A 13,736-nucleotide genomic window follows, 5' to 3' on the forward strand; every position below is an offset into this window, starting at 1 on the left:
TAAATGTCTCTTTGTTTATTATCGCTAGCAATTGACATTTAATCTTTGAAACTAAGAATTCTTAAGATTAAGAAAAAGACAAAATACACCGGTTGCCAAACCTAAATGAAAGTATGAACCACTCTTCAAAAAAAAGTTAATTTATTTTAACCTGACAGAATTATGAAAACAGGTCAAATAATAACAACAAATTTGGACAAATGTATTTATCTGTAAAACATGGGCTTGCTTCCTTTTTTTTTTTTTTTAGATTTGTAACCTATGGACCATCAATGCTGTCTGTCAAAAGGAAAAGAAATCCTACAAATTGTTTTAACTGAAACATTAATAGGACAACATGAATTAAAAAATATCAGCGAGGCTGCATCAACCTCCAGGGTAGTCACAAACATAAACTGTTTACGCAGTGTCATATTTGCTACACTTAATGCAACAGCTCTAAGACATGCTTTTTCTTCTCTTGGATAGACTTCCTGGTTTCTGATTTTTCTATTCTGAGTTCAATTTTCTCGTGGTTTCTGTTCTACTGGTTACCAGAAACTGTGACAATGGCCCACTCAGGCTAAAACTTTTTTTCTTACTCTGTACATGAAGCCTTCAATTACTGCCTGCTGAAGCAGACAGAATCCTATTAGTAAGAAAGACGATCACAAGATGCAGTGCCCTGCCCTAGCTGTATAAAAATAATTAGTCCAAAGTTGACAAATGTGTAATGAAGTCGCACAATGATTATATGTAAAAAACACTAGTTTATAGCTTCCTAACATCAAATACCTAAGCTTGGTTATTTGGAGCACTATCTTCCAAAGGTTTTAAAATGATAAATCCTTATTACTCTGAGTTAATAAAACATTTTAAACAGGTAGAGTTTGTAAGTTGTAAAAAATTCCATGTTGTTGACTATAAAATTGTATTTTAGAGTTAAGCTCACTGCACTATTAAATTAACATTGAGAAAAATATTTAGATGTGATTCAAGCTTATAAAATTTATCCAAAGCAATATATTTTTCAAAAAAATCAGCCAGCAATCTTGTATTTCCCTTTAACATGTTGATGAGAAGAGTTAGAACAAAAACAAAACAGAAAAAAAAAAAAAAAGAAAAAGAAAAAAGCTACCATCCTCATTTAGGATCCTCTATTTTCTATTCTAACCTTTAGAGATGGTATAAAATAATTATTCCCCACATTATCTGGCCAGTGATGTTCCTCTTCTTTGTACAGGGGAGCTAAAAAATCAGAGTCCACTTTCTCAGAGAAGACATGAAACATTCTAGCTATTCCAGAGCATTTTTCGCTTGTCTGGGGTGGGATGGGGCTTAACAATAAAAAATTAAACCGTAAAACAAATAAATTCTTACCCCATTGTCTTTGATTCCTTATAGAATTGTCAACCCAGAAGGAAAATCATCAAGAATACCTTTCTTCATTTTTACAAGAAATTAGTTATGTATTCCTATTAGTAAAACTGTTGCATTGTAGAATATTACCTCACAAATGGTGAAATTAAAACTTAAATAAAGATTTTTTTAAAGCAAAAATCAGCCGTGCAGTTTGGTTATTTCTGAAATATCCAAATGTGCTTTCTGTGTGAAAATTAACTGAGGCCCACATTTGTTTTTCAATGACATGCTGCTCAGAGCTGCAGAGCCCAGGGCAGTCAGATGAAAAGCAGTGCTGTCCTCTAGTGGACAGCGCCAGCCTGCGAAGGAACTGGCTTCTAAAGAGGTTCCACAAATCTGTAGTCCTGTTTTGAAATCCCAAATCTGTCATATTGTAGAAAAGCCTGAAAAGCCTGGTACCTTAATATTAACAACTGTTTATACAAAATTCTGTTTTACGACAGATTATGTATGGTGACTATAGTATCAGAGCTTTTAAAATTAGGGCACCAAGACATCAAATATTACTGGTCCTTCAAAATTACCCAGGATTCAAATAGTCCATAGTTTCCAGGGAGAAAGAAATAAAACTAACAAAGACAGTAACACAAAGGTTGATCAACCTAAAAACAGAAGAAATGGAAATATCAAAGACCCCACCAAAAAGTGACTACTTCGTATTTGTAATCCTAGCACTAGCAAAATCTGTCACAAAGTTCTTCAAAAAATACTGAATGAGGGAGTTATATAGCTATTTTAGGGTGGAAACAAGTATTCCCCTTTTTGGTAACCATTAAACATGTGTATGATAACAGTGATTTACTGAATGAGTTTAAAGCCTGGAAATGAAACAAGTTGCTCTTTACATGTGCCTCAATTAAACAAAAAGATTTTTATTTTAAACCTCAAACAAATAAACTGTCTTTAAATGTGCTGATAAATTAAAAAGTTGACTGCCACGTTGCCATGGATACATTGTTCTATTCATAGCACCAGACTTGCCTAATAGTTAAGGATGTAACAGTAGTAAAACATTTTTATTCTACGAAGATTGTAATTACTCACAAGTTGTACATGTTCAAAATCTGCAAATTAAAAAAGTGACAGGGTAGACAAAATCTAAACCAGAGCTTAAGATATATAGGGAGGAAAAGGGATATAAGTACTGAATACAAGTTAATGATGAAAGCTGTTGAAGTAAAATAGAGTCAACAGAGACAAGGCTTTCTGTTTTCACTCAAATATCACATTTTCCTCTTATAGGGTCAATTTGTTGTTCACAAAAGGGCCAAATGAGTAGGTGGCATGACAACCCTTTTAAACACTAGAGTATATGAACGTCACAATTCATGAAACTGGGTTAAAATGTAAAATAGTGGAGACTGCTGAAAGACAAGCGCTTACTTATGGTCTAAGACTGTTTTCATGGGTATTATGACCATAACAATATACTCTCTTGCTGGAGGACAGTGGACAGATATAAGAAAAACCTAAATCAAACATCTTGCCTATTGGTACCCCATAATGACTAATCTGTAAAAAGTAAATACATAAACATAGGAAAAATATATCTTAAAATGAGTCATGTGGCTATCATTAACTCTTGATAACTCAGGGCAGCTTCACACTGTGGAGTCTGGAACCCTTGCTGTATAACTTCTTGGAGTGATAGCTAAAATGCAGATTTTGAGGCCCTGAACCAGATGCATTAAATCTCAGTTTTTGGGTGTGGGTTTCAGGAACCTGAATTTTACATAAACTCCCAAATGATTTTTTTGGACCAAAAAACCTTAGAGCTATAGATTTCTAGCTTTCCACTTTTTGGTCACTGTGCGTTGGTGCCTTTGTCAGAGGATAAGCAACAGAGTAAAAGCAAATGCATCCTGGTTTCTGCCTTGTTGAATACAAGCCTCCTTCGTCAACCCTCACTTGATTTCCTTCTCAGAGGAGCACAGAATTTTTCCCTGGCCCTGGGTGAACCCAAGGTTCCCACTGCTAGTCTCTCTAATTATCTCTTCTTTTTAAAACACATTAAATCTTGTGTCCATTCATATACTAGTTTATCACTGCTCATTCTGCCTCCTGAATATGTTTTATTTACATAGGAGTTTATTAGTATTGTCTTAAGTTATACATCTTAAGAATTTTATAATGAAGAGTATCGCATATATTTTAACACAAATATCTAACACAAGACATTAAGACATTCAGCTGCCTATTAAATGCTTTTTGATGATTTCTAAATTCTCATTTCTGTATTACCCTTATCATGTGGTAACTGTAATTTGGAAAACAGCAAATTGGCATAAGGACCATAACTCTGTAGACCCCAATAAGATAATTTTGTTCTCAAAGAGCAGCTTTTTCAACCAGCAAGTCAGTACTACAGAAATGAAGACAAAGTTAAGCTTTTCAATGGTATACTGGTTAGCTTTGTTATATTATTAATAACTTAGAAAATGAAAACTAAATGTCATATAATCTAACAGCAGATATGCTTTTTCAATTCATCTTTAAAAGTGGTTAACTATATAGGAAATGCTTCTGGTTTGGAAGTGAATTCCATAAAACTTGTGCTCCTTTAATTGACTTTTTAAAATGGAGACCATTAATGTTGATGTGTTAGTAGCCACTTTCTATTACGTATTCAATTCAAATTTCTGCTTTATACTATTACACACTCCTGTATATTAATGAAGATTCCCTTTTTCTTAGCTAATTCTTGTATTATGTATTTTTACTTGGTATTTAATGTAAAAATATTCATATTTTGAAGAGTAGTATAAGAATAAATTACTCTAAAACTAGACAACAGGATCGTATTCATCAAATGGTCAAAAAGAATGTTTATTAAAAAGTTCTCTCAGAAATAAAAGATCCTGAAAAATTAGAACAAAGGCCAGTCAAAAATAATCTGTTGAACTGAAGTTTTAATATCTTGAACACTAATAGTCAGAATGCTTTTTATACTCGTTTTTTAAATGTTAAATGGATTACCATTAATAACTACGGGAATGGCTTTGGTCCTACTCTTCATACACTCAAAAAAAACAACCATCACAGAAGAATTAAGGAGGCACTCAGAAATCTTATAGGGATTTAAATTTTATTATTAACAATTAAATAATATATAACTTATTTAGATATATAAAGGCATTAATCTCGCAAGGTAATAGAATACTGAACACTACTGTTAAAAACATTAATTCAATAAAGTGACAAAATGTAAATTTCTGTTATAATATAAACAGTAACATTTCATTTTAAATGCAATTAAGAAAGACATTGGTACAGATTTTGACAATTTTTAATTATTACTGAGTATAAAAATGTTAAATATGCAAGCTAATAATTTTTATCTATTTCTGTGTGAAAAATACAAATCAGTCTATATGTTTATTACCTGGAAACTTACTGAAATTTAGAATATTATGCTAACTATAGTTCAACTATAAAAGCATTTTCAATTAAGACTGATGAGACTTGTGAGGCAAGTTACGACTGCACAGCCTATTCTTAATTAGATATATGTATTTTATTCACTTTTGACTCTGCAGTAACTTGAGCTCCTCCCCCAAGTTACAGAGCCAAACCCAGGCTGCTGATGATGGGGCTGGATTAGAAAAGGGTTGACACTGCGGATGTTTGCAAGGACCAAGAACATTGTTTGAGTGCAATCTCTGCATTCCAAAGCCAAATATAAATGTTTCTCGGTTATGTGCCTCTCCTGCATTAGTATGGATAATTGAGAATTGACTATAATTTAATGTTTTGAGCAGGTGTTAAGTTCCAAACCACCAAGACAAGTCACAGGCAAACTATCCTTTAACAAGAATTATAGAAGTGTCTTTCTCAGTCCGTTTCTCAGTGTCTTTCTCAGTCCATTTCTCAACAAGAAGATGGGTTTCATATTAGTTGCCTTTGAGAAGGTAATGTGGCTATTTTCTTTTAAGAAACAGAAATCTGGAAAGCTGCCACTGCTCTTGGAAAACTTACAAACACACATACAAAACAAAACAAAAACTAAATTAGAGGTTCCAAAGTAAGTAAGGGTTACCCTGTGTCTTTTTGTACATTACGATAGGACATATTAAAACAGGTCTGAAGTATTATGGGATACCAGATGTGTCAGGTGAAATTTGATACCACATAAGCTAAAAATTACAGTTGATATGACATTTGATGTTTTAGTAATTTTAATAAGGATCCATAAATTAAACAGAACAACTTCTGCTAGAGAAAATCATCCAGGAGAGGAAGTATTTAAGGTGGAAAAGAATTAAAGCAGGAAAATTCAGAACCAAAATATTTTCACTGAAAAGGCTTCTATTCATGTTTCCCCTCTTGAACAACATTAACTGACAGATAAATTGTATCTGCTTGGTAGCACCAGTATGATTACCTTAGATCAGTTTTATTACTTTGTCCCAGCCTTGTGGGAAAGATAGGGCTTATCATAAATTAAGAAATGGAAGCATCAGATCTTTTGAGCAACTTAAGGACCCTTCTCTCAAAAAAAAAAAAAAAAGAAAAAGGATATTAAAAAAACCCCCAAAAGTACAAAGTAAATTTGTTGTTGTTTTTTTGATTAGCACATGCAGTTTTCATTCTGTCATGATTAGTAGATGAAATTAGGTAATTCTGGATAATGGCAGATCAAGACTTGAACTCAGCTCTTGTCAAGTCCAGTGTTCCTTCATAGATACCATAGAATTTCATTCCAATCACCCGTCTTTTGCTTGCCACCATTTCCAAACAGATGAGGAGATTAAAGTCCACAAGGAGCAGTTATAACTTGCACAAGATTACCGAGCCCAATAATGGCAGAGCTCAGTCTAAAACCCGATCATCTGTAGTACTCTCTATATGGGACCTCTTTACCCCTATGTTAATTAAATTTTAAGGTCAGAAGGCATTCCCTTTAATTTTAAATTTAATATACATAAATAAAATAGCATACGTATGACACTGCAGAGGAATGGCAGAGAAATTACAGATGGTGTGCAATGAATTCCCGTAAGCTCACAGAGAACTAACTAAGTAACAAGGGGTTATCTTAACTTTCATTTCAAGCCACAGGCACTCATAAGAACACAAAGAGGGCAATTACATTGACCACATTTTCTGCTACTTTTAAGGACAAGTGACTTGGATCTCATGCTTTCGATGGTTGGTGGTGAAGATATTCCTGGGCTAAGAAACAGAAGCTGCATTTGGCCCTACACTGGTTTTCTAGCCATTCCTCAATCCTGGAAGCAGCCATAGGGGACTGCTATCAAAAGGAAATCTGTATGTAGTACCCAAGCTTCTCTTTCAAGTAAAAAAGGCCAATTCCACTGCTTTGTAAAACAGTGTTTCCTAGAAATCCACTGAATCTGGAGAAATAAGATAAATTCTCAACCATATCTCAAAAGGTACCTTTGCAAACCATCAAGCTATTATAAAATGCAGGCACACTATCTGTATCTTTCAGGAGAGTACTACATGCCAATGTGCTAAGGATTGTATGAAATAGGAAAGAGAACCTTACCCCAAATCAATCAATCAAATATATCATCAGAAAAAAAAGGGGGGGCATATATATAGTTAGGGGTTATTTTCAAGAAAAATTATGAATTGAAAATTATATATTTATACATGTACACAACTTATCCCCTCAACTTGTGTTGGTGCACCTACCTGTGAATATTATCCTGGCCAGAAGGCACTACACCGACGTTGGCCACATTGACAATCTTCTGAAGAATCATAGAGGAAGTGAAGTTCTGTGGTGCAAGGATGATTACAGTAGAAGTTTCATTCATTCCTGTCAGCATTCCTGTAAGAGCAAAGGAAGGCCCCTGTAACTAATTATTTTATGAAAATTATATTAAAACAATTTAATGCTCATAGCCAAAATGTAAACTTCTTTTCAAAAAAAAACCAAAACAAAACCCACCAGGATGTAATTTACAAGACAATTCCCATAAAATTAAAATGAACTGCAACTGTTTCAAAATTTTAAAAATCTATTGTGTAGGAAAATGTGTAAAAATACAGTCAAACATCACTCTTAATAAATATGATTTTAAGTACTATATGATAAAAACTTAGAATCACAAAATGAAATTTCAATTTCAGTCCCTTTAAAATGTAGTGAATTTGGCTGATGTAAACTATTAAGCTTCTACTTTTAAAGAATTTTCCCTCTCATTTTCATGTAAACATCTCTCTTGCCAAATGCTGCTTGAGAACAAATCAAAGTGATTCTGAAATAACCAGCAGCATTACCTGATACATGGCCTCAATGTGATGGGTCAAAGTTATCTCAACAATGACTGAAAGTCCCTCAACAGGTTCGAAAAAATGTACTAGTATACGTAGCTAAGCTACACTTAGTATTTACTTAGTGAATGGTACTACAGTTGCTGACAAAACACCAATTGAAATTTCTGAAGCAAAACACTGAAAACGAAGGAAAAATGTGAATGGAAAACTTTAAATCCCAGAGACATTTCAAATAGTATTTAAGGAAGAAACTAAGTTAAGCAAAATCATGAACAAAACCATTCAGACTTAATACAAGACATGCCATTAATATCAAAATCTCATGTAAAAATGTTCAGTGAACAAATTCAAGAACACACCACTTAGGACAAATAATGAAATTTAGGTTAAAATAAGCAAATAATCTGGATCTGTGATATAAGTCACGGACACCCAATGATATCTATTAAAAATGATAATCTTCTGAGATGTATGATATATGTACAATAGTTTACAAAATGCATGAAAATGGCAAAATTTGATTCCATGTTTTCAAAAGACCCTGCACCTTCAGAACCATGTAGTTATTTATTGCAAATGCAACCCCCCAATTTTTAAAATCCCTGTAATTAGTAGTATGAAGACACTAAAGCCTAACACTGTAAAAGGACCTATCTAGCTTTAAACAAAGAACAGTTTTTACTAACCACTTTCAAACCCAGGACACTGTGTTCTGTCTTAGATTGTTTAACTTCAATATTAGGCAAAAGCTTTAAAAACTACACAAGCAGTCAAACACTGCTTTTAAGCAAAGCACAGTGGCTGCTGACATAACACTGCTGAGAGATGTGTGTACTCATTTAGGATTTAAACCTTCTCCATTAAGCTCTATTGAAGAGCAACTGCTGAATAAATGAATGCAACTATGTTTATGTTAAAAGCCTGTTTCCCGCAGCATGTAATTAAAGGAAATGTTGTACAAAGCCAGTACTTTTGTCAAGCTCCTGTAAATGGAAAGATGGATAGCACTCAGAGAAGTGAATGCATTGCTTCATATTTAACCTTAACACTCTTGTCATTAATGGTTTGTCTAACTTGGTCTATAAAAGACAAGGTACTGCTCCATTGAAGTAAAATTAAAAAAATCAACTAAACCATGCTTTTCAGAACAGAAGATTCATTATCGTCAGCTAATGTATTGGCATAAAGCAAAGTAACATCCTATCAAGTAAGGCACACATTCAATCTGCCTTCCCACCCTCCTTTATTTTTAACTCATGCTGTTTTATTGTTATAGGCAATTTGTACCACTCAGCATGACAGTGTAAACTGAATCAAGATTAATTTACATGCAAAAGAACACTTAGCAGAGCAGCATGGTAAGCAAATGCATTGTCTCGATTGCTGAGGTGGAAAGGAACCTGGAAAGGAAAAAGGGGCTCTAATTAAGGGGCATCAAATATGATTGCTTGTGGTAGTTAAGGGCCAGAAAATAGTAAATGTCTGACCATTTAAAGAATTAGCATCTTGCTAGCTAGGAACCCGTAAGATGGAGACATAAATCATAATAAAATTAAGTAAACATTCTAGATTTCTTATACCACAGATTTTTCTAAATGAAAATATATCAGGTATTCTCAAATTAACAAGAAAGAAAATGCCAAGGTATCATTAAAAGTTTCTCCTATGAAAACGACTTTACACAGATAGCCTGCTCATACATAATAAAGGTAAAGTTACTGGAAAATATTCAAAAATTGTCCAACTATAGAATTTGTTGCTTCATTAGAATTTATCTAAATTTTGGTGAGGCAGTGGACAGCACTTAACTTAGGTTAATCAGTTGTAATTAACTGCTAAAATTTTAGCAAACCAAATAATAAAATTTTTTCCTAAGTTTCAGATTTCCAATTTAATTCATAAGAAAAAAAATGAATAATAGAGAGAAGTTTGAAATAAGCAATTGGCTTAGGTCTCTTAAATTAAGACTGCCCCATGACACTAAATTAAAATTTTTTTAAGTAAAAGAGAGATCTCATGTTATTTATAGCACTGAAATCATTCCACAGCTAGATCATTAACTCACTGTGCAAGACTCAAAACTCAAAGAAAGCTATGAAAAAATCATGCTCTGGTTAAGGCTCGTAATATGAATGTTATGAATATGAATAATATTAATATGCAGGATAAGCCAATCTTTCATTTAGCACTTTGACTATCAACGTTATAAACATTCATCTTTAGCCATGAAAATTTAAATGCAACAATCAAGAAAAAGTGACAGATCAGGCTGTATACTAGAAACAAAACTTTTTCATTTAAAAAATGTTAATATGTATAATCTCTTACAAGGATTCTTATTTATTATACACACATTTTAATTTATGTACATCTTTAATATAAAATTTCTCATTTTTTATTTATATTTTTCAGCTAAATCCAAAATAATACATTTAATGCATTTCTTTAGTCTTAAGATATATGTCTTGTGAAATGAGATATTAAGATATTTATTTTCTTTAAAGTAGAAATATATATATTAAAACTAGCATAATAATGACACACACAGACAGTTCTTAACTTTAGTGGCATTTTGCCTTCCAGAAGTTCGCTGTAATAAAAATTAAGAACACTGACTTTTATTCTGATTTAATATTTTTAATTACTGAGTCATTTCTAGGTAACTTATGAAATAAGCTAACCTCTTCCTTGATTAGCAAACAGATACATGTGTAAAGTTGAAAATTGAGACCTCTATTACCAAATCAGCTGAAATTTATAACTAAAAAGATGCTATTGAAAATACTCTTCAAACCTGTGGTAAATTTGCCAGCATCAAGTCCCGTATCAAAGAATGAATTCAGGAAGACAGAAAGAATGATACAGAAATGCCAAGAGACTTGCAAGGATTTACAAATACTTCATATAAACAAATTTTCAAATAGCTTTATTCAGAGTAGCCTTTCTGCTCTATTAAACATAGCAAACAGCTGCCAGATTTATTCAGACAAATAATCAACAACCACAGAAGTAAAATGGCAGGAGAAAAAGGAATTTTGGCAACAACTCCATCGAGGACCGCAGCTGCTCTCCAAACGCACCTCTCTTACACATTTACGGTTCTGTATGGCTAGTCAGGGGAAAATCCCTCAGTCACAGCAGAGCACAAAAAATTTGATCGAAATATCAAAGCTGAGGGAGAGAAAGGGCATAAGATAATCTGCTGCTTTAGATATACTTCAGCTGCACTTTTCTAAGAAAAGGAACATCCCCTCAACAATAAAGGTGCCCACGCCTTATTCAGTCACTCGGGTGCCACTCACCTTGGTGTGCTGAGCAGGTGTAAAGCAGAGAGGCAGGCTTTAGCCAGCAAAGGATAAGAATAGCAAATGTAAGAATCAATTCAATTTGTCAATAGAAAAACAAAACTACAAAGATGACTTTCTTCTATAGCAATAATCAATTTCCCACTTTTTTTATCACTTAAAAATAAGGCAGGAGAAAGATTACTATTCATTTACAGTCTTGTGTGAGAATTTCTTTGTGAGAGTCTACAACAGGCCTTTTTGAGACTGTGTCTTGGGCACTGCCATGCCAGCCCGCCAGGCAGCAGGCCCTTCTCCTCAGGTGCAGACATTGGTGTGTGCCTACTGCTTTCTGGAAGCTTGACAAACACAAATTCGTGACCTCAAGATGAAGGGACCTTGGTCTGATCACCCCTCCAGACACTTGTACAAACTGCTGACCGCAGCATTTAAATAAGCCCATTTTATAGATGCTATTCTTAATTAAACACTTCAATTCAGACAGTTATTTTCCCTTATTCATGTATGAAATTTTTTTTTTTTACTAGAGGGTATGCTTGACTCTGGGGCAAGCACAAGATATTATACTTCCATTCTGCTGAAAATATCTTTTAGGTGCACCTTTTAAAATGTTTGACAACACAGTTTGTACAGTTTGACAACACAGCATTTCTTTGGCATAGAATTAGGTCAAAAGAAAATGAAGGTAATTTAATGCTATAATTAGGACTTCACTTCAAAGGGTAAGGTACTCTGTGTGCAGGGGAAAACAGATTAGTAGGACATGAAAGACAGTGAAAGAAAAAACAGAAATATAACATTTATAGTGATAGAACTTTGGTAAGTCCCAAACTTCTGACATTTCATTAATACAAAAATACATGACTACATTATTAGGTTGACAAACCATAACTCCCAGAATTGAAAAGTTAATTATGAATCAATTTTTTATTTTAAATACATACTAATCAATTTTCATCTATGTTGGAAATGTAGGCAGATATATACTTTTAAGATTATTTTATAAAAGCAAAGCATTAGCAAAAATTGGAAAACTGTGCACTGACATCTGTTAGCAGCTGAGTATATATGGTAATTTATTTTAGAGACTGGCCAGAAGAAGGAGCACATATTATTTGGGATGTCAGTTCCTAGTAAACTATAGTAACCTCTCACCTTGCTCTTTCTTAAAATCTTTCTCTGACATGGCCACAGGTAAAAGCAGTTCTCCAACAGGTGGCTGAATATTAACATTGAAGCAATCATCCTTGGTACTAAGGAAAAAACACATAAAAGCTGACTAAATGCTTAGTAACTAAACATTCTTAATACTATGTGGTTAAATGGATACATTAAAGCATATGCCAGCATACATAAAATATTAAGATATTCTTGGCTTAAATAACACAGCTAAAAAGGCTTGAAAAATTTCTTAACACTATTTACAGAAAAATATATCTCTTACCTCAATTGGAAAACATTTTTTTTTCAAAATTATGCAGTTATAGTAAATATACCACTTGACATAGAACCTTAAAAAAAACAACGGGTAGGCAGCAAGGGTATGCTGTATTACCAGGGGAACACTCATGCAGCTCACAGAGTAGAGAAGTAATGTTTTATCTTTATTTTGTGTGCTTACAGTACAGAAAATGGAGTGTTTTTATTTTAAATGGTTAAGATTTCTATTTTAAAGTGTTAGATTAGTCTTTAATAAATAAAGTGGAGTGACCATACTTAGATCTGTGCTAAGAAAATAATCCCTCATCTGCAAACTTGCTTTCCTGAAACAAAAACCCTTGTTTTCTAGTAGTGTGATTTACTGACATTATTGATGAACATGTGGTGAAAGTTATTATTTCCAAACTAGAGGCCCAGTGCACGAAATTTGTGCACGGCAGGTGTGTGTGTGTGTGTGTGTGTGTGTGTGTGTGTGCTGAAGGAAAGGGCTGTGTCAGGATGCTGCATTCTTCCCTTTCTTCTCCCTCTTTTTTCTAAACACTTCCATGCCTTGTAGTTCTTTTGCTTTCTCTTCTTTTTCTACTACCCTCCATTTTCCATATCAGCTGGATCCAGAGGGCACAGCTTACTCCTCCTCGGACATCGACACCACCATCAACCATGGCCCTGATGGACCCTTTGATGCAGCCCTTCAACTTGCTGACGCTTCGGGAAGCCTGTCGCCAGTGACGCCGCCCGCTAGCCAGACCAACAAAGACAACCAAACCAACAACTTGAGGACAGCTGAAATCCCTTGACTGAAGAGGCTGGCAACCTTCTACAGGAATGGGGCTCCTTCTGCGCTCCATCCACTATGCTTATAGCTATGCTCACTATCATTGCTTGCCACTCTTCTTCCCAGACTTAAATGGCCCAATCTGAGAGGTGGCCACTGATTTGCATGCGCTATCATTTAAAAAATAAAAAAGGGGGAATTTGCCGGAAGCCGGTCCATCCTTGCTGCTTGACACAGTCGCTGCAGGAAAGAAACATCTGCACAGCATATGTTTCAAGGGACCTGGCGTATATAGCATACTGTTCTTAATATGTTTGCTCCCCTTAGCGCTGTGTGTTTTAACCAAGGTCACCTCTCCAAGAAAGGTTATTTCCCCAGGTAGGAATTTTTCCCTCAAGTCAGGGAGGGGATGCCTCTCCTAGAAAGGTTGTTTCCCCAGGTAGGAATTTTTCCCTGAAGTCAGGGAGGGGATGAAACTCCTTAACTAAGTGCCAGGCGGGTAGTTAATCACTACAAACAATCATGCTTAAGCTACATAATCTTTACTCCCTGGAATGGAGATAAGAAAC

At 34.3% G+C, this 13,736-nt stretch overlaps 1 protein-coding gene across 9 annotated transcripts in view; it reads right to left on the reverse strand.

Annotated features, from left to right (window-relative positions):
• AP3B1 (adaptor related protein complex 3 subunit beta 1) overlaps positions 1–13,736 on the reverse strand; it is a 204,739-nt gene that overhangs the window by 4,988 nt on the left and 186,015 nt on the right. For all 9 annotated transcript variants that reach the window (XM_036307709.1, XM_036307711.1, XM_036307712.1 and 6 more), the window contains 2 exons: positions 12,108–12,205; positions 7,060–7,198 (listed from right to left, as the gene is read on the reverse strand). In XM_036307709.1, the coding sequence (XP_036163602.1) occupies positions 7,060–7,198; positions 12,108–12,205 (237 nt within the window). The remainder of the gene's footprint in view (positions 1–7,059; positions 7,199–12,107; positions 12,206–13,736) is intronic.

The sequence above is a fragment of the Myotis myotis genome, unplaced genomic scaffold, assembly GCF_014108235.1.
Source record: "Myotis myotis isolate mMyoMyo1 unplaced genomic scaffold, mMyoMyo1.p scaffold_m19_p_5, whole genome shotgun sequence".
Taxonomy (NCBI): Eukaryota; Metazoa; Chordata; class Mammalia; order Chiroptera; family Vespertilionidae; genus Myotis; species Myotis myotis.